The following is a 19605-nucleotide window of genomic DNA, read 5'->3' as shown; positions in this document are numbered from 1 at the left end:
GCTGCTTCACAAAATGGCCGCCGGCCCGCTCCGCAGGTCCGCGCTCCGGGAGAGGCGGGATGGGAAGGTTGACGTCACGGACGGGACGGCGCAAGCGCACTCACCTTTTCGGGCGGTCTCCCGGAAGCTGCCCGGGTTTGCGGCGAGGAGCCGCAGTCCGCCGCGCGCTCCTCTCCGCCCCAGCCGCACCTGGGGAGCGGGTGCTGGTGGTGGGACGGGAGCGGGGACTGAGCGGGGACTGGGCGGGCCCCTCGCTAAGGGGCTTGTGCAAATTGCTTCATTTTTGTAAGCCTTCGCAAAAGGAGGGAAATAATACCTACCTCGCATGATTGTTGAGAATTAAAAGGACTACGAAATGGTGCCTAGTTCAAGTGATGATTCCCTGACAGAAGAACCAAAACCTGATTCTTTTTTCCATTTAAAAATTTCAGCCAGGGGAGCCCCACCCACCAGTCTTCATTAACCCCGCCACAGCCGTGTTATTTTATTATAGGAAAATCATTCTGATGCTGCTTTGGCCCAGGCTGCCCAGGCTCCACTGACCTTGCCTATACCCTGTAGCTTCATGAATGTCATCATAGTCTAATTAATCGTCCAAAGAGAGGAGTAAACTAATAAAATCAGGGAGCAAATTTCCACACCTTAAACAAGCTTTTGGGGAGACATGTGTGCAGAATTCCTGGTGCTGGCCCTGTGGGCCAAAACTAGCAAGTTAAAAAAACCAGGCCTGGCCCATCTCCTCTCTGGAGCGCAGCCAGCCCTCCCCTCCTCCCTCCGCACCCCGCCTTGGCCCTTCTCTCCCCTAAGCCACCAGAGCCCCTCTCCAGCCTCTGCCACTTGTTTCCTGAGCCTATGCAGCCCAGTTGGCTGGCTTCTACTACCTCTGTAACTTTCTAAATAAACTTTCTCATAATTTAAAAGAAAAAAGCGAACAAACTAGGTCACACTTTTATTTTATTGGTTTTAGAGAGAGGGAGGGGGAGAGAAATACTAATTTGTTGTTCCATGTATTTATGCATCCATTGGTTGATTCTTATATGTGCCCTGACCGGATGGAAACTGTAACCTTGGTGTATTGGGGTGATGCTCCAACCAACTGATGCTCCAACCAACTGAGCCAGGGCCAGGCCCCACTTTTAAACCAAATCTATACTTTTGTTACAGGATTCCAGGGCAGGAGGAATAGGGAAACTGAGACAGAAAAGTTAAAACAAGGCCAAACTGTGGGCAATTTGCAGCTGTCCTGCAAATAACAAGCGATTAGCTTCCCCAGCAAGGTCACTTGAGAGCAAATGGTTAAAAGCCTCCCTAACAAGAGGATGCAGAAAAGGAGGGATGAGGCAAAAAAGGGCAGTTTTACTCCCTAAGCAGAACAGCCAGTAGTCTCAAGGCTTGGCAAGATAAAATTGCCAGGTGCTTCTCATGAATTCCAGGAAGGCCACAACTAAGTAAAAAGGGACCCTGAAAATTAATCTCTGCCAAAATATTTGGCAGAGGAATTCTGAGACCTATAGGCAGGAGGGTATATAATGCCTCGGACCCCAACTTGCTCTTCAGATTAGCTGAGAGCCTGTCTGCTCTTCATAAACCAGGTGTATAGTGTTAGATGGGCCAGGTACAGAAGCCCAGGTACAGAAATTAGGGTACAGAGACTCACCAGGGCAGGAAGCCCTGGATGCCTAGCAAAGGGCAAAACTGGGAAAACAAGAACCTTGTCCCCAGGGTAACCTGTCCTCCCCTAGCATATGGTTGGCCATAGGGTTTAGACCCTCTCCCTAATGATAACATCTAGGCCTCAGTTATATTTCAGCTCTAGGCCCAGATAAGCAGCAAAACCAGACAAGTGGCTGCCTCAGGACCTGATACATTGACTAATGACCCCCTGCCCTGGTACTGACCAATCAGTGGAGACCATGACCCTGAAAGAGCACACCTGGAAAGCTCATGAATATTTTATTGAGACACTCCCGTGACACCTCCCCTAAGATTCCCGAAGGCAAGAAAGATAAAGACACTCAGGACAAAGGACCCAGAGTGCTTCCCACTAGGGGAACATGCCAGCGCCATCTCCATCCCTCCAAAGGGACTCCATGAGACTTGCAACCAGGGAGCAATGGGCAGTAGCAGCTCATCCAGGGCTTACCCCCTGACCCTGTCTCCAAGGCCCCTTCTCTCTCTGACACCTCAGTGAGCCAGAGCAGCCCAGCCCAGGCTCTCCTGTTGCCTCTTCTGTGCTCTTTCCTTGCTTCACTGTCCCAAGTATATTTCTGCTGACATCATGGACCCAATACCCTTTGGCTCAGTGCTGTGTAGCCCTTCCCTCTGGATATCCCCATCCCTTTTTAATAACTTTCTTTATTCACCCATTTGAGATGGCTATTTAACCTGCCCGCGCACCCCACTTTAACCTTTCATATCAATTTGCTTGCCTTGCTTCTTTAATAAAGGTGCATGCTTTAATTGTCTTATTAATAAAATTGGCTTCATCACAACACAATCAAGGCCTCTCATATAAATTCACTTATATGAGAAGACAAGAATCCAGATTGGGGACAGCTGTCTCCCTCTGACTCAGGGGGCTGTCCGATAACACCTCTCTGCTGTCTGTGAGAGGTGCCTCAACACTTTATTCAATATACTCTTTGTAGGAATAATATAGGGCATTATAAACAAAACCTACTAAGCGGCTCTCCAGGGAACACGCCTACACCTTTCTTTCCTCTTAAGTGTGCATCTCCTAATCGTAAGGTCACCACAAGACCTACAGCCAGGGGAGCAATGGGCAGCTGCAGCTCGTCCCAGGCTAACCCCCTGCACCTGTCTCCAAGGCCTCTTTTCTCTGACTTTCCAGTGAGCTGACAGCAGCTCCACCTTGGCTCATTTCTTTCCTATAAGGTTTCTAGAGAGCCAAAGCAGCCTCGCCTAGTCTCTTTCCTGTTGCTTCTTCTACCCTAAGCCCGTCCTTGTTTCACTGTCCTCAGCTTTAATAAACATACTCTCAAAATCACCTGGACTCATTTTGTGAAATCTTTCCTGCACAAAGTCAAAAGGAAAAAAAACCTACTAAATACAATGTGGTATCCAGGATTGGATCCTGGAACAGAAAAAGGGCAATAGTGAGAAAACTGTTGAAATCTGAATAAAATCTGGTTTAGTTAATATTAATGTACAGATGTTAATCTCTTAGTTTTACAAATGTACCAAAGATATTAAATTAGAGGAAGTTGGGTGATGAATATATAATTCTGTACTATCTTTACAACCTTTTGCTAAATCTAAAATTATTCAAAATAAAAAAATTTATTTAAAGAACTTACATAATTTCATCTCCTCTTTCTCCTATCCATCTGCATTCAGCAAACTTCAGCTTAGTGGCTTTTAAACTTTTTTGTTCATCAACAACATAAGAAATACATTTGCAACTTGGTAAATACATGCAAACACATAATTTTAAAATATGTGTGATGTAGTCTAATTTATTTTTCTCTCACTTGTTTGTGTTCTGGTAACTATCTACCTATGGTTTCAGACCCACAGATGGAAAAAACTCTACTCTAGTTGCACTGGCCTTCTATTGGCTTCTCCCACATACCAGCTTTTTCATACCTCAGGCCCTTTGCTTTTGCTGCTCTTCCTCATCCCTCACTCATCCCTGGCAATCACATTTCTGCTTAATTAACACCTCCTCAAAAAAGCTTTTGGGCCCGGCTGATGTGGCTCAGTGGTTGAGCATCAACCCATGAACCAAGAGGTCCCCGGCTAGATTCCCAGTCAGGGCACATGCTGGGGTTGCAGGCTTGATCCCCAGTAGGAGGTGTGCAGAAGGCAAGTGCAGAAGGATGTTTCTCTCTCATCGATGTTTCTATCTCTCCCTCTCCCTTCCTCTCTTTCCCTCTCTGAAATCAATAAAAACATATTTATAAAAAAAAAAAAAAGCGTCTGTAGTACATCCAGCATAGTAGGTTCTCCCTGTTATTTCCTTTTACCATTCTATTTCTTCCATAGCACTCATCACAATCTATAATATTTGTTTATTCATTATTTTCTGTCCCTTCACAAGAATGAGGGAAAGGTCCTTTTTGGTCCTGTTAACTAATGTATCTCCAGTACCCAGAATAATATCAGGCTCCTGACAAGCACTCAATTGTTCAAAGAAGATATATGCAAGCAGACTGACTCATCTATGGAAATCAAGTGGGGTAGTAGTCTGCTCCACAATTCCCAAGCACAGCTTGGAATTCTCCCTGGAACTCTCATAAAGCCACAGAATAAATAGAGGAAGGTGATTTTATTTCTCTAATCTGCAAATTAACAAGTTTTCAAAAAGAAACAAATTATCAGAATAATGGGTAGAATCATATAGATAGTTCTTGCTCCACTAGGTCGAAAGAAGACAAGGACAGAAAGACAAACTTTCTAAGAAACTTTCTGTCCCATCTACAGTCAATATGAAGAGATGGCCTTTGGAGCCACAAAAAAGATTAAATTATAGTTAATTATGCTTGTTCCTAAAGGAAGCAGTCTTGCTGGTAGCAGTAAGCAACAATTCAAATGACCATGTACAGCATCCAGGTCCCTGAACAAGGAGACTTCTTTCAGTTCTGGATCTCCCCTCCAAGGATATAGACATGTCCAGCAGTAATATCATAACAAATGTCCCTCCTGTTTCAGGGTGAGACATCCACTCACCGTAAGAGCAGAGAAGGACTCCCAGAGAGAAATGGGGAGTGTTCCCCACCAAAAAAGCTGAGACCCTGGAAAGATAATTATCCTATGTTTCTGGCTTGGGAGGTGAGCTGAAGCTGAAGTCAACTGGGCTATACCAATTCTGGTTTGAACATGAAATACCCACTGGGTGTAACAAGGTGCCATGCAGTGCATGGGTTGATGACGCAGGAGCAGCCAGGCCAGCACAAAGGCAGAGGTCTACCCTTCTAGTGTTGGGTCCACTTGATGCTCTTAAGGTCAATGCCATCCTGCACCATCTCCCAGAGAGGGCTGCCAAAGAGAAGAGATATTGGATGAGTAAGGGCTTAAGTGACGAAGCAGTCAACATTGGCTCCTAGGCCAAGAATCCTTTATTTTTTTTTAATATATCTTTATTGATTTCAGAGAGAGGAAGGAAGAGGAGGAGAAAGAGAGAGAGAAACATCAATGATGAGAGAGTCATTGATCGGCTGCCTCCTGCACGCCCCCGACGGGGGATGGAGCCCGCAACCCCGCATATGCTCTGACCAGGAATCGAACTGCAACCTCCTGGATCCTAGGCTGACGCTCAACTGCTGAACCATGCCCGGCTGGGCAAGAATCCTTTATTAAAGAGGATTTTCCTACACTCAAACTACAAATCAGAAATTTTGTACTGTTATTGCTGCAATGAAACTATTAATACTATGAAAAATAACTGAATTTATGTACTTCTTTAGTTTTTAAAAATATTTTTTCATATTCTGAAAATAAGTAGCCGAGGAGATCAACTTTCTTTCTTTGTGGAACCTCTAAATCCTAAAATCCAAGTATTTGCAAATTGGTTTCCGGCTGTGTGAACACAGAGTGCAAGCACTGCAATTTCTTTTTTTGTTTTTTTGTTAATTCTCATCTAAGGATCTTTTTTCCACTGCTTTTCAGAGAGAGTGGAAGGGAGGGAGGGGGGTGGAGAGAGAGAAACATGAATGTGAAAGAGACACATTTAGTTGCTTCCCACAGGCACCACAACTGGGATTCGGGGAGCAAACCCACAACCAAGGTACGCGCCCTTGACCAGGAATAGAAACTGCAACCCTTGGGTGCGCAGGCCGATGCTCTAACCACTAAGCAGCTCTGGCCAGGGCTACAATTTCTTCCAAAGGGTCTCTGTATAACAGTGCATACCTCATTTCTCGAAGACGCTTCACATGGTGAATGCACTTCTCTGCTGTGTAGTCTACTTCCTCCTCTGTAGTGAAACGGCCAATGCCAAACCTAAAAAAGGCACAGAAGAGCTCTGCATCAGAGCTCTAGCACCGAGGTAAATTCATTCAGCAAATACTCCACAAAGAATATGGAGAGAACATGGTCCTTCTCCTCTGGGTCTGAGTTTCTCAAGTTTCTATGGCTCATGGACCAGCCACATCGGAATCACCTGAGAAGTTTCCTACTCCTCTAGACCTTGTGAGTCATATTCTAAGTGTGGGACTCAGAAATCTTTATCTTGCACAAACGTCCCAGGTGATATTCAATGAAGTCTGAGAATCACTTCTCTAGAGACTTTCATGAAGAATTAAGAAGGAACAAGGAAAACTAGATTGAGGAAGACAAAAACAGGAGATGAAATACACAAAAGATGCCTTTCATAAATGTTGCAGCTCAATTGACTGACCTGATAGAAGAATGAGCTAAATCCTCATCAGTGCCAATTGCTCGAAGGACATAAGAGGGCTCCAGGGATGCAGAGGTACATGCACTGAGGAGAAAGTCGCAGAGCCTTGCTCAGTTCATCAACATCTGTTTTTAGCCCTAAACCCCCAGTCTTGCTCCCATCCCCCAGGTTCCTAGAGTCATACCATGGAGACAAATGAAACATTCTCATCTGTCAGAGCTAAAGGGCTGATACTACCTGCACTTTCTGGGATATAAATCTAGCTACTCTGGTCCATATGAAGGATAAGCTCTTTGAGCAAGGACATTGCCACAGTATGACAATGCATGAGCTGGTCTGAAAACAAGAGACAGCAGAACATGTGCTCTCTCCCCTGTGACTGAATACGCCACATTGTACCAGCCTAGATGGTACAATTCTGGAGGCCTGCAAAAGAACTGCTAATATAATACTAGAACAGATATGCGCATCTCCTAGGACTACAAAAGGTACAAAATTCTACCCCCGGAAGCCCTCCTAGAGTGGCAACTTCAGCCTGTGCCCAGCTAGCTAAAAAAATAAATGCTTACAAAATGATCTTTATTCTTAACCAAGAGCTCTTGTGCCTGTCATCTCTATACTGGAAAGCTCAACAATCTGTTATAGCACTTAGAAGCCAGGCTAATCAGTCCTGCCACAGTCCCTGTCTATCTGGTCCAACTTACCTCCCCGAAGATAAGGCAACATCCTTGAGTGCCATCAGTAGGCTCTCCCCTTCTACATAGGCAAAGGAGAGGTTGATACAACCTGGAAGAAAGAACTATGAGAGGAGTTTCAGTCTCAGGCTCTTCCAGAATGGGAATAGAAAGGGCATGTCTATACCTGGGTAATGGTGCTCAGGGTCCCCATTCATCACCACATCTGGAAGGTTCTTCATTATCTTCTGTGTCAGTTGCTCTGCTAACTTTGAAATTCGCCTGTGGTCATACTGAGGAACAGGCAAGGGAAAACTAAGCACAGTGACCATCAACAGCACCGAACACACAGGATGAGGAGCCTTTCCCCTGCATCCAGAAATGACTGTGCATTAGACCTACCTATCATCCTGTGTTACTCATGGAGACCACTCTATCCCCAGCACTGAGCACAGTACCTAGTATGCAAAGGTGCTAAATAACTGAGCATATGGTTCCAATAACCCAGAAATAAATGAGCTGATCACTACTGAAAGGGCCTGGATTTGGAGCCCATAACCCCTCCCTCCAGAACAAGATGCCAGTAATACTGGGAAAAGGACAAGAGATCTAACCCAGTCATACCAAGAAGCCTCTAACAGGAGACCCAGCACAGGGGAAGAAGTTGTGAGAGGAAATTGCTCTCTCCATACCTCCATCTCTTGCTGTGCCACTTCACACGCAGCCCCCAGCCCCACCACCAAGGGTGTGGGCACTGTCCCAGACCGCATACCCCGCTCCTGCCCCCCTCCACTCTGCAGGGCCTCCACACGCACGCGGGGCCGGCGGCGAATGTAGATGGCACCAACCCCTGGGGAACAAAGTTGGTTACAAAAAAGAGAGAAAGAAAAATGCAGATGAAATGAAATATCACTTTCCAAAGGGGTCAAAATATTCTTTCGACTTTTCTGTAAGCTTGAAATTTTTCAAAATAAAATAAAGTTGGAAGGCCCTAGCTTGTTTGGCTTGGTGGTTAGAGCGTCAGCCCTCAGACTGAAGGGTCCTGGGTTCAATTCCAGCCATGGGCACGTACCTCGGTTGAAGGCTCTATCTCCAGCCCCAGGGGCGTGTGGGAGGCAACCAATTGATGTGTCTCTCTCACATTGATGTTTCTCTCTCTCTCCCTTCCACTCGCTGAAAAAAATGGAAAAAAATATCCTCAGATGAGGATTAAAAAAAAAAGCTGGAGGGAAAGAAGAAACAGCAGGAAAAACACAATACTTATCAAAATTATTTAACACCAGGAAGGTAACTACCAGAAGGAGTAAAGACTCATTTTAAGTTTAAAGTAGCTCCTTATGCATATATAAAATGACATCACGCAGCGCAGCATTATTCATAATAGAAAAAAAAATTGGAAACAACTTAGATGTCCTTCATCAGGGGAATGAGCAAATAAATTATGATACATGAAATACAGAGGTGTATAAAAGAATGAGGAAGTTCCTTCTGTGCTGCCGCTGTAAAATCTCCAAGATACAATGTTAGAAAACTGTTAAAATCTTAAGTCTGGCCTGGCCGCCGTGGCTCAGCAATTGAGCATCAACCTACGATCCAGATCAAGGTTGGATTCCCGGTCAGGGCACACGGCTGGGTTGAGGGCTCGATCCCCAGCAGGGGGCCTGCAGGAGGCAGCTGATCAATGACTCTCTCATCATGGATGTTTCTATCTTTCCCTCTCCCTTCCTCTCTCTGAAATCAATAAAGACGTATTTTTTTAAAAGAACACCTTAATAGTCTAGTTTTTTAAAAAGGATGTATTAGGTGAAAAAAGCAAGATGCAGAACAATGAATATAGTATACTATCTTGTAAGTTAAAAAACGGGGGTGGGGGGAGTATATATGTGCTTTCGAATACATAGAAACTGCCTCCCCTGCCCAGCAGGCGTGGCTCAGTAGTTGAGTTACCTCCTATGAACCTGGAGGTCACGGTTCAATTCCCAGTCAGGGCACATGTTGGGTTGCGAACTCCATCCCCAGTAGGGGGCGTGCAAAAGGCAGCCAATCAATGACTCTCTTTAATCATTGATGTTTCTATCTCTCTCCCTCTCTCCCTGAAATCAATAAAAACATATATATATATAAAAATTCAAGTTTGTTAGAGTATTGTCCCGATACGCCAAAGTTATAGGTTCCATCTCCGGGCACATACAAGAATCAACCAATGAGTGCATAAATAAGTGGAACAACAAATAAATGTCTCTTTCTCTCCCCCCCACCTTCCTTTCCATTTAAAAAAAAAAAAATTCCAAAATCATACAGATATATATATATTTTTTAAATTCAAGACACATTGCCAAAAAAAAAAAAAGACACACTGCCTTTAAAGGCTATGCGTCTAAAAAAAAATTTTTAAGAAACTGCCTCCCCAGAGGGGGAACTACATGGCTGGGAGATGGAGATGAGAGATTTTCTATCTGGTACCCTTTTTGTAGCTTTTTAATTTAGAACCATGTGAATACATTACCTACCTAAATAGAATAAAAAAATTTTTTTTAAAAATATGTATGACTCATGACTTAGCAAACCCACTTACAGGAATTTAATGCCAAAATATGAGCATGAATATGCAAAAATATTCACTAAGTAGTCAAGGATTTTTTAATAGAGGAGGTACTTGATGAAGTTCATCTTCTCTCACACAGAACAACTTTTGAGGCAGAGATTGCAGGTACTATAAAAAGTTAACATGACGAACCCCAGTTTAAAAATAACTAATGTACCAAACTGCATTTATTAAGAAATATTTTATTTTTCATCAAATTCAAGTATCCTACACTATCTGAATCTCTGCGGTTCCCAAGTTCAGACAGAAAATGCTCAGATTCCATGTCTGAATAGTGAAGGAAACCATGTTATCTAAATCTACTTAGATCCTGAGTTCAGAAAGCAGGACTTTGGATAGTGAGCAATACCTTTACACATTTAAGTGCCAAGCAGAGCTTCTGCTCAATGAGTTAACTAGTTTTATCAAAATAGATGTATCTTCAATTAAAGCCAACAAAGGCAACATATTAGTTAAAGATAGAATGGCAGTTAAGCTTTTTAAAATAACAGCTCACGAAAACACTCTTTGCAATCTCTGGGAACCTCTATAAGAAGTCATCTAACACACTTCCAGGAGCTATCACACCTTTTCCTATAGGGTGTACATTCAGATGACACACCCTCAGACACAGAGAGTGTACTGGTATTACCAACTACCACAGGACCTCACCCGAGACAGAGGAGGAGTTTTTTGTGTGTTTTTTTATGGCTACCTCCATAAAATAGAGGACAACAGTATCTTCAAAAAGTTGGGGTGAAGAGGCAGAATTCTAGCTAGAAACATTCCTAGCTCAAGAGGACCATATGGAACAAACAAATATTCTTGAGAGACTAACAGGAGCACAGATGACTAAATCTAGGAACAAAAACCAAACGATGTATGTACAAGCCCACACAATCACCCTCTAGGCTAAAGCAAGACACAGGGAATGAAGGACTCAGCTAGCTGGACTTATTCCCTGTTCTTCAACCAAATTAATGTCTACGTACTTTCTAAGGATTTTCTAAAGAGAACAGGGAAGAATGATCTGCTACACAGTAACTATGAGGATATACAAATAGGTAAGTATTCCTGGCTATTGCTAAATGACACTTGCAATGTGCTCTCCCTCTCAGGAGCACGCCCATGGCTTTCCCGTCCCTCTCTTCTTCCCCCCCAGGCACCAGGCACATCACCTTTGCCTTTCCCTCTTCTAAGCTCCGAGGGCCCTTCTTTTTGTTTCCTGAGCCTATGCAGCCCAGCTGGCTTACTTCTACTACCTCTGTAACTTTCTAAATAAACTTTCTCTTATAATTTGAAAATAGAAATAAAAATAAATAAATGACACTCTGAATTTACAACTTCTTCTGAGAGCAATGGAAGTCTCACATTGAGTCCAAGGAACATCTGTCAAAGGGTTTACTGGTAGGTACAGAATAGAGGAACCCTAGGAGGTACCTTTGGGACCATAGATTTTGTGACCACTGATGCTCATGAGATCGATTTTCATGTCGTTGACATCAAGTGGGATTTTTCCAACAGCCTGCGCTGCATCAGTATGGAAATACACCTTTTTGGAACTGCAAATCCGCCCTGAGGAAACGACAGAGGGGAAGAAACATAGCACAATGTTGGGAAGTCACCTGGCAGTGGTCCCACAATGTACCATGAGTTCTAAGACAAAGCTACATCTGGCATTAGCCTCTAATCATATAATAAATCATTTCTCTCTCTCTTAACACTGATCTTTCAATATATCAGATCAACTTTCATGTCCTTATTGATTTAAAAGAGGCAAAGATTAACAGATGAATTTGCTCTTATGACTATGAGGTAGAGTCTCTGGCTCTAAGTTAACATAATAAAGAGATGTTCAAAAGTGAAAAAGGTGAAAGAGGAAGAGAGAAAAAGATTAGAGGGTTGTTTGTTTACTGTCTTGTTTACTGCACCGACTGCAGTAAAATGAAAAGAACATAAAAGGTACTAGACCTGGATTCAAATACTGGCTATGCCATTTACAATGTCTCTTTCTCCATATTTTCTTACTGCACTCTGCAAAGTATTACAGCTCCCAGCCCACTCCTGCTTGGTGAGCAAGCATCAGGGTCCACCCATGATACTCACCTATTTCTGCAATGGGCTGCTTGACTCCAATCTCATTGTTCACAGTCATCACTGAGACCAGGCTGGTATCAGGCTGGATGGCAGCCTCTAGTTCCTAAGAATATCAGAAGTAAGGAGGCCATACAGTACCACCAGGTCCTCCCTAACTTAGAATGTTGTGGAGAGCGGCTGAACCTGGAAGCTGGCCGGGACTCGGGCAAGAGCAAGGCTGTGCCCTGAAGACCCTGAGGGACCTTGTCCGGGCCAGAGGCAAAGCCTTGCCTGGATACAGATTCCCCTGTCCAGAGGCTAGGATATGTGATCAGCTGAGCAGCAGTCGGGTGCTAGCTTCCAGGTACAGTGGGTGCAGCGTGAAACAATAGAAAACCCCCAAGATGTTGTTCTGGACGCAGCAAAGTAGTATATTCTGAGAAAGCTTGACTAGGGATTGTTTTGACCCTTTCAGCTACCCGCAGTTTCCTTGAAGAATTGTTACCTTGATGTATATAATAAAGATGCTTAGCTTGCTTGGGGTCACTGTCTCTCCATCTGAGAGCAGTGTCCCACCTGGCTCCAGCTTAAACTGTCCTATGTCTCTGTGTTTCTTAATTTCCCAACGCCCCCTCTCAGGACCCCCACTTTCCCGAGCAGGTGGCGGCAGAATGTGGGCAAGCTTAGTCCTGAAAAAGGAAACTTTTGCTACATACCTATCAGAATAGTGACCATACAAAAAAATGCTGGTAAGGTTACAAAGAAACTGGATCATTCATACACTATTAATGGAAATATAAAATGGTACAGCCACACTAAAAAACACTTTGGCATAAAAAAACAAAAGACTTTGGCAGTTTTTGTTTTTTATAAACCTTGTGAACAAAAAGGGGTGCTGTAATAAATCAGTGACCAAAAATAACCTCACACAGTGATCTGATAAAAAATTCCTAACTGAATTAAAAAAAAAAAAAATTTAAAAAACAAAATCCTAACTGGGAAGGTGTGGTGGGTATGCATGCCCCAGGCCTATAACTTCTTTAGTAAAAGGTTTATCTTTGCTTTCAGCAAGTCCTGTCCATTGTTCTTGGGCATCTAGGTTAACACGCCTTTGAAATGCCCCCAAAAAATCTCCTTTTCCACACCTCTTAGAGGCATGACACATAATCTTGTTAACTATCCTGTAAACCAATCATAGAGACTTCCCCACCTTGCTTTCTCCCACCTTTATTTAATCTTCCTTATGTTGCCTCCGTAACTCCAAATGTACATGACAAGGGTTCTATCTACAAACTGCACTTTAGGATCTGTCTAGGGATGCTATTATCCAAAATCTGATGGATGAGATACTTGGACTCACTACCCAAAATGGACACATAAGGATATGGAGCAAAAGGGAAATACTCTTCTAAAAACTTTTATCTCTTTAGAGCGATGAGAGACAATGGTGTAGGGGAGGCAGCCAGAGCTCTGCCATGGTGAGCCCCTGATATCCTGCACACATGTCCAGTGCTCCCACACAAACCAGGAAGCACCAACAAAGCTGAGAAATACATCCTCCAGGGAAAAGGAAGGCGGTGCACACTCAAAGGGAACACACCCTTGGTTTCCTTGCCAAGATGTATTCCCTGCCAAGGCCTATTTCTCTAAGCCCTACCCTCATCATTAGATCTAGTCCTTCAAGCTTGAGCAGAGGCTGAAGAGAGAGATGCACAGACAGAATCCATGCTCCGCCAACTTTTCCCCTGCTGCCAGGAGCCACTCCTACCTTCAGGTCAATGATCCCGCTCTTCTTTACAGGCAGGTAGGTGACCCGAAAGCCCTCAGCTTCCAGCGAACGGCAAGAGTCCAAGACACATTTGTGTTCTGTCTGGGTAGTGATCAAGTGCTTTTTCCGTGACCTATAAAATCTGGCCACCCCCTATAAATTGGTGGTGATGGAAGGAAGAATATACTCAGAAAGACAGCAATGACTTCGATCCCATTGGTAAAGGGAAAGCAGGCAAGGTGGTATGCTCCAACATCAATTCTTTAACACCGACGGGGTGTCCTACAAATCAATTTAATTCTGATGCTAACTACTCAGAGTTAGTGCAGGTTAACAAGCTCAGTCCCAGAAGACTGCTCCCATTTCCAATGCAAGCCGAAAGTCCTGGGTTTCACAACCACCCACCCATACTTCTGCTCAGCTGGCTACAAATTCAGGGCTTCCCACAGCCCTCTAAAGTTTGATAATTCACTAGAATGACTTACAGAACCCATTGAAAGTGGTGTACTTATGATTGGGGTTTTATTATAAAGAATACAACTCAGGAACAGCCAAACGGAAGAGATGCATAGGGTGAGGTCATCTGGAGTGCGGAGGGGCAGAGCTTCCATGCTCTCTCCTCATGGAATCTAGGCATGCCACCACCTTCTCAACACACCCATGAGGTCACCAACATGGAAGCTCCTCCAAGCCTCACTATCTAGAGTTTTTATGGGGGTTTCATTGCATTGGCATGATTGACTAAATCTTTGGCCACAGTACTGAATTCAATCTCCAGCCCCCCTTTCCTCCCCAGAGAAGAGGAGAGCTGGAAGTTCCAACCCTGTAATCACATGCTTGATCTTTCTGGAGTGGCCAGCCTGTCCCTTAAAACTAAGGGCCCAACATGAATCATCTCATTACCATAAACTCAGATATGGTCCAAAGAAACTTGTTTTGAATAAGAAATGGCAATTCTATCATTCAGGAAACTCCAAGGGTTTTTGAAGTTCTATACCAGGAACAGAGAACAAAGACCAAATATATTCACAGGTGGAAAATAGGGAACATGCCTATCCTTACATCCCAAGCAAAAGCCTCTCTCATTTATTTCTATTTAAATTGCAAAACATGCAAATATGGTGATACTGAGACCCAAAGCTGGTAGTGTGGAAGTGAAACTCATAAACTTATTCCTTGCTAATGGTAGTATTTATGCTATAACTCTTCAGAGAATTATGTACAAAGATGTCTTAAAAGCTGTATTCAAATTCTCTGTGATTTTTCTTCTGAGAGTTTACCTTAGGGAAATATTTCAAAAGACAGATGAAGCTATAGAGACAAAATATGCTTTAGTTATATTTACAATCCTTAAGAAAAATGGAAAGGTTAAGCACATCCAACAAGAGAATGAATAGTAAAATGAACACTCAGTTGTGGTATCACAACTCCATAAACAAGAATGTAGTTATATTAAAAATAATGGAATTTGAAATGGAAGGACATAGCATATGTTATTAATGGCTATAGAAGAATAAATATGACATGCTACAATTTGTGAAAATATTAAAAGCAAATTTGTATATATGTATTTTCTTCTGGAACAACAATAAACAGAATTAGTTTAGTAACATAATTAATAGTCTGACCCCGGAGCAGGACTTGGGGTCAGAATAGGGGAGGAAGACGAGGAAGACTTATACTCTATTTTAAACTTTTCTAGAGTTAAAAAAATCATACTATATATGCATGAATTACTTTCTAAAAAAATTAAAAGAAATAAAATGTGCAACCCGTTCCCCCAGAGCTTATCATAGAGCACTACTTTAAAAGCAGAATGTGCCTGGCCAACGTGGCTCAGAGGTTGAGCATCGACCTATGATCCGCAGTCTGACTCCCGGTCAGGGCACATGCCCGGGTTGCGGGCTTGATCCTCAGTAAGGGGTGTGCAAGTGGTCAATGACTCTCTCATCATTGATGTTTCTATCTCTCTCCCCCTCTCCCTTCCTCTCTCTAAAATCAATTAAAAAAACATATTTAAAAAATAATAATAATAAAAAATAAAATAAAAGCAGGGTGTAAAACTAATTAGGCGAAATTTAAAACAACATAAAAACTGTATGTTCTCAAGGACAACATAAAAAGGAAAATATTTAAAAGTTGCCCCCTCTCCTATATCACTTACCCACACGGTAGAAGGCTCTAAAAGCAAGTAGGTATTTACTGTACCTATCCAGGAGACTAAGGGGAACACCGTCACAACTCTTAGCAAACTATTCTTAGCAATCCCTAACCTCTAGGTTTGGGATCTGTAGGACCTTTCAAAGCAAACATTTTCAAAGTTTTGAAACCATCCCCATCTTTGGAGGGACCTGGCTCTGTGGTCTCTGCAGTCCCAAGAAGGATGTTTTCCTGCTAACAGAATCAGGCAGGATGCTGATGATTCTGGAGCTTGTCCCAGACCTCTTAAACTCAGGACAGGTCAAAAAAAAAAGTACTAGAAGCATAGCTGAGAGACAATGGTAAGAGGGGTGAAGCCAGAGTTGAATCTATAGCAGCCCACAAGTTATCAGAACCAGGGCATTTACACAAGTGATCCTGGTAACCAGGCTCAGTCAAAGGGTGATTATGTTCTATGAAACACCAACATGACTACTGAGAGTGGAATTTTACTTTTGAAAGTACCAAATATCTGAATGTCCCAAGGACACAGTGACTAATCCTAGAATGGTGGCCAAGTGAATGCCTGAAGAGGGTATTACAGTAATCAGTACTTGAAAATGGGGACATCTAAAGAAATAAGATCTGTTACAAACAGATCTGATCAGAAAGAAAAGGGAAGGCTGAGAGGAAGGTAGCCCTGAAATCATATATATAACAGTGAAGCTGAGAAATATGCCCAATTAAAAGTCCATTTTGGACTTCACTGTGACTAGATTAAAAGGATGAAGAAATGTGTTAAGTGACCATTTTTCACTTTGTGAAGTAGCTGCTGTCCAAAAAATCAAGTGGTTAATGGTCCAAGAGCCACCTCCTTCCCTATTCAACTACTTTACTGAACTCAGTTCAATAGGAGCAAAGATTTTAGATGGCAAAGGGTTGAAGAAAGCAACAAATCAGAAAGAGTGTTTGTCTGTATCTTCTCCTCACAATAAGGTTGGAGTGAATGGCTGGGAAGTACATGTATGAACCCAGATGATAGAAGGGTACCATCTCCCAAGTCAAGAAAGCCCCGATATCCCCTCTTACCTTAATAGCTATGTTATTGGATTCAGTAGCGCCACTAGTGAAAATAATCTCACGAGGATCGGCCCCAATGAGAGATGCTACTTGCTGTAAGCCAAAAAACAAAGATAAGTAACATCAGTTCCCCAGGAAAGTACCTGACTACAGGACACAGCTAGGACAGAGCTCTAGATCAAGAAGAGCTTTACTGTATTCTATCAACTGCCCAAGAAGAAGCTCTGCACCTAAATAGGGTCAGGCAAGGATAAATTCAGTTACATCCCAGATCCCAGGCTCTTTCCCAGCCCAATACAAAATAATGATAATAATATTGGTGGTTTTTAAAAAATATGTTTATTGATTTAAGACAGAGGAGACAGACAGAGACAAACATCAATTGGTTGCCTTTCCTCATGTACCCTGACCCAGGATCGAACCCACAACCTGAGTATGTAGCCTAACCTGGAATTGAACCGGTGACCTTTTGTTGCACAGGATGATGCTCAACAAACTGAACCACACTGGCCAGGGCTAATATTGGTGTTTTTAAGAAAGTACTATTGTGGCCCTGGCTGGTGTGGCTCAGTTAGCTGGAGCTTTGTCCCATATACCAAAAGGGCCAAACTGGCTAGAGCCCTCTAATAGCAATTTTAAAAATTTTACTTAAAAAAAAAAAAAAAAAAAGCACTGCCTTAGCTGGTTGCTCAGTGGTTAGAGCGTCAGCCTCTCGGACTGAAGGGTCTCGGGTTTGATTCTGGCCAAGGGCACGTACCTCAGTTGCAGGCTCAATCCCAGACCCAGGTCAGAGCATGTGCAGGAGGCAACCAATCAGTGTGTCTCTCTCACATTGATGTGTTTTTTCTCTCTCTCCTCCCCCCCTTCCACTCTCTCTGAAAAGCAGTGGAAAAAATATCCTCGGGTGAGGATTAAAACCCCCCCACTATTGTGCTCTTCATATATATAGACTTTGGGTTAATAAACAAATCACTAGCATTGTCTCATTTAATTCACCCAATAACCCTAGGGAGTAGGTACAATTACAATCTCATTTGCAATGTGAGGAAAGTCAGGCTTAGAGAAATTAAATAACTTGCCAAAGGTAATTTAGTTAGGGAATGTGGAAACTAATCAAATGCCTTCAGAGGGACTCCAAGGCCTGCTCTCTGAATTTCTTTCTTAAAGAGTCCCAAACTATTTCTACCTCCACCCATACCTACCAAGAAGGAAATACCTCCCACAGGCCACTGAATCCCTGATATCAGTACCTCCTAGACTCCTCTGTACTAACCTGGCGAGCACGTTCCATGGCTGCTTCACTCTCCCAGCCATAAGCATGTGTCCGGGAGTGTGGGTTCCCATAGTAGTTGACTAGGTAAGGGAGCATGGCATCAAGCACCCGAGGGTCCTGAGCACAAAAGAATAGATCAGTCTTCTTGAGCCCATAGTTAACTTAGGCCCCACTCCATCCCCTCAGACCTGCCTCAACAAACTCCCAACCCTTCGGACACTGCCTAGATTAGGACTCAAACATTATTCCAGCCCCTCAAGTACTAACCAAGTATCAACCTAATATACTCCCATTCCCAATCCAGCTTAAATTGGGCTATTCTACCATCTCCCTGGGTAATCTACAAACATTGTCTTGTCCTGACAGCCATTTCTACAGGTGTTCACATTCCTACCAGGAAATATGATCTACAAGGGGCCAGGACAAGACAGTCCATATGTTGGTGAAGCCTTGCATTAATATGCAAGTGCTTATCATGTGCCAAGCTGCTAAGCGCTGTTTTGTCTCAATCCATTTACTACTTGCCCAAATTCACAATTACTAAGTAGCAGTCCTGCTAATTCCAGAGCCCATGCTTTTAACTACTACTATAGTGCCCACACTGAAGTGATTTGACCAAGATGAACAGTTTGTAAGTAGTTGAGCCACTTCTAGTGGACTACGACTTAAGCCTAACTCCTACCTCACTGCTTTTCCCAGTAAACACTCATCAATGGCTCTTAGCTCTACCAAGATCCAACCATTTCTGTACACAGTCACTTCTACAATATGACTCCTATGCGCAGCATTGGTAAAAGCTGCCCCTCCGTCCTTACCAGAGGAGTTGTAGCTTGCACATCCATATACAGAGGTCGCAGCACTGACTCCACCGCTGGAGCAGCGGCTGCATCTGAGGGAACAGCAGACTGGGGAGCACGCTCTGCAACTGACAAAAATATGGAACGGAGTGGCCAAGTGAGAGAGGATGCAACTATGGACACAGGGTATCCAAGACATCAGAAGGTAAAGGCTGGATGGAGGTGAGTTACGTTTAAGGAGTGCTGGGGTTGAATCTTAAGGAAAAAGGAAAGAAAACAGAGGATTTGAGCAAACTGTAAAATGAGGTAAGGGAGAGAGACAGGGCTCTCGGAGGGGGGTGTTGGGACAATACTCAAATTGCATCGTAGGGAGCTGGAAAGGCTCTGAAAGGGCAAAGCCACTGAGAAGGGCTATGGAGACATAGCAGGCAAGATCTCCTTTAAAGGTCTCTGGGTGGACGACTAGCGTCGCTAGGATCCCAGGGGGGTCGCAGCGAAGTCTACTAAGAAGTCCAGCCTGAGAAAATTGGAGGGGTGACGCCAAGGGGAAGAGTCAGAGGGTCTGGGCAGCGGGCGGAAGAGGGAGGCTACGGAAGATTCCGGTGCGTCGCGGCCGGGAGAAGAGCTCCGCGCGCCCCGGGAGGGTGGCAGCGAGCAGGACCCAGAGCATACCGCGCAGGCGCAGACTCCGAGTGGGCGCCTCGGGCCTGGGCCCCTGAGCCGCCAGCAAGGCCGCGGCAACCCGCTTCCAGGCGGTCCGCACCAGCATGGTCCCGGAGGTACAGCCCCGCGCCCCGAGCCGCTGCAGTCCCAAGCTATGGGCTCCCGGAAGCACTATTCAGCGACCCGGAAGCGA

The 19605-nt window shown here is 43.9% G+C and overlaps 1 protein-coding gene across 2 annotated transcripts; it reads right to left on the bottom strand.

The window, feature by feature from the left end:
• Window positions 1-4273: 4273 nt before the first annotated feature.
• Window positions 4274-19533, bottom strand: NFS1 (NFS1 cysteine desulfurase). 2 transcript variants are annotated; one of them, XM_016213150.2, is made up of 13 exons: window positions 19422-19533; window positions 18768-18877; window positions 17953-18069; window positions 16689-16772; window positions 13461-13613; window positions 11723-11816; window positions 11057-11191; window positions 7725-7882; window positions 7220-7325; window positions 7063-7144; window positions 6359-6442; window positions 5872-5961; window positions 4274-4998 (listed from the first exon to the last, which is right to left on the bottom strand). In XM_016213150.2, exons 1-13 carry the CDS (start codon window positions 19516-19518, stop codon window positions 4935-4937), a joined length of 1374 nt encoding a protein of 457 aa, XP_016068636.1. In that variant the 5' UTR covers window positions 19519-19533; the 3' UTR covers window positions 4274-4934. The 2 variants fall into 2 exon arrangements, with proteins under 2 accessions (XP_016068636.1, XP_016068637.1); XM_016213151.2 differs by lacking the exon at window positions 13461-13613.
• Window positions 19534-19605: the final 72 nt, after the last annotated feature.

Source organism: Miniopterus natalensis, chromosome 7 (genome assembly GCF_054644295.1).
Source record: "Miniopterus natalensis isolate mMinNat1 chromosome 7, mMinNat1.hap1, whole genome shotgun sequence".
Classification (NCBI taxonomy): domain Eukaryota; kingdom Metazoa; phylum Chordata; class Mammalia; order Chiroptera; family Miniopteridae; genus Miniopterus; species Miniopterus natalensis.
The sequence above is the reverse complement of the archived record's forward strand: the minus strand, read 5'-3'. Positions and strand labels throughout refer to the sequence as shown.

Excerpts from the sequence above, each read along its gene's own strand:
- NFS1 (XM_016213150.2), bottom strand. The coding sequence starts at position 19,518 with ATGCTGGTGCGGACCGCCTGGAAGCGGGTTGCCGCGGCCTTGCTGGCG. Across the intron at positions 16,773-17,952 it reads CCATGGAACGTGCTCGCCAG|CAAGTAGCATCTCTCATTGG; the intron begins GTTAGTACAGAG and ends TTTGGCTTACAG. Across the intron at positions 11,192-11,722 it reads GCAGCCCATTGCAGAAATAG|GGCGGATTTGCAGTTCCAAA; the intron begins GTGAGTATCATG and ends TCGTTTCCTCAG.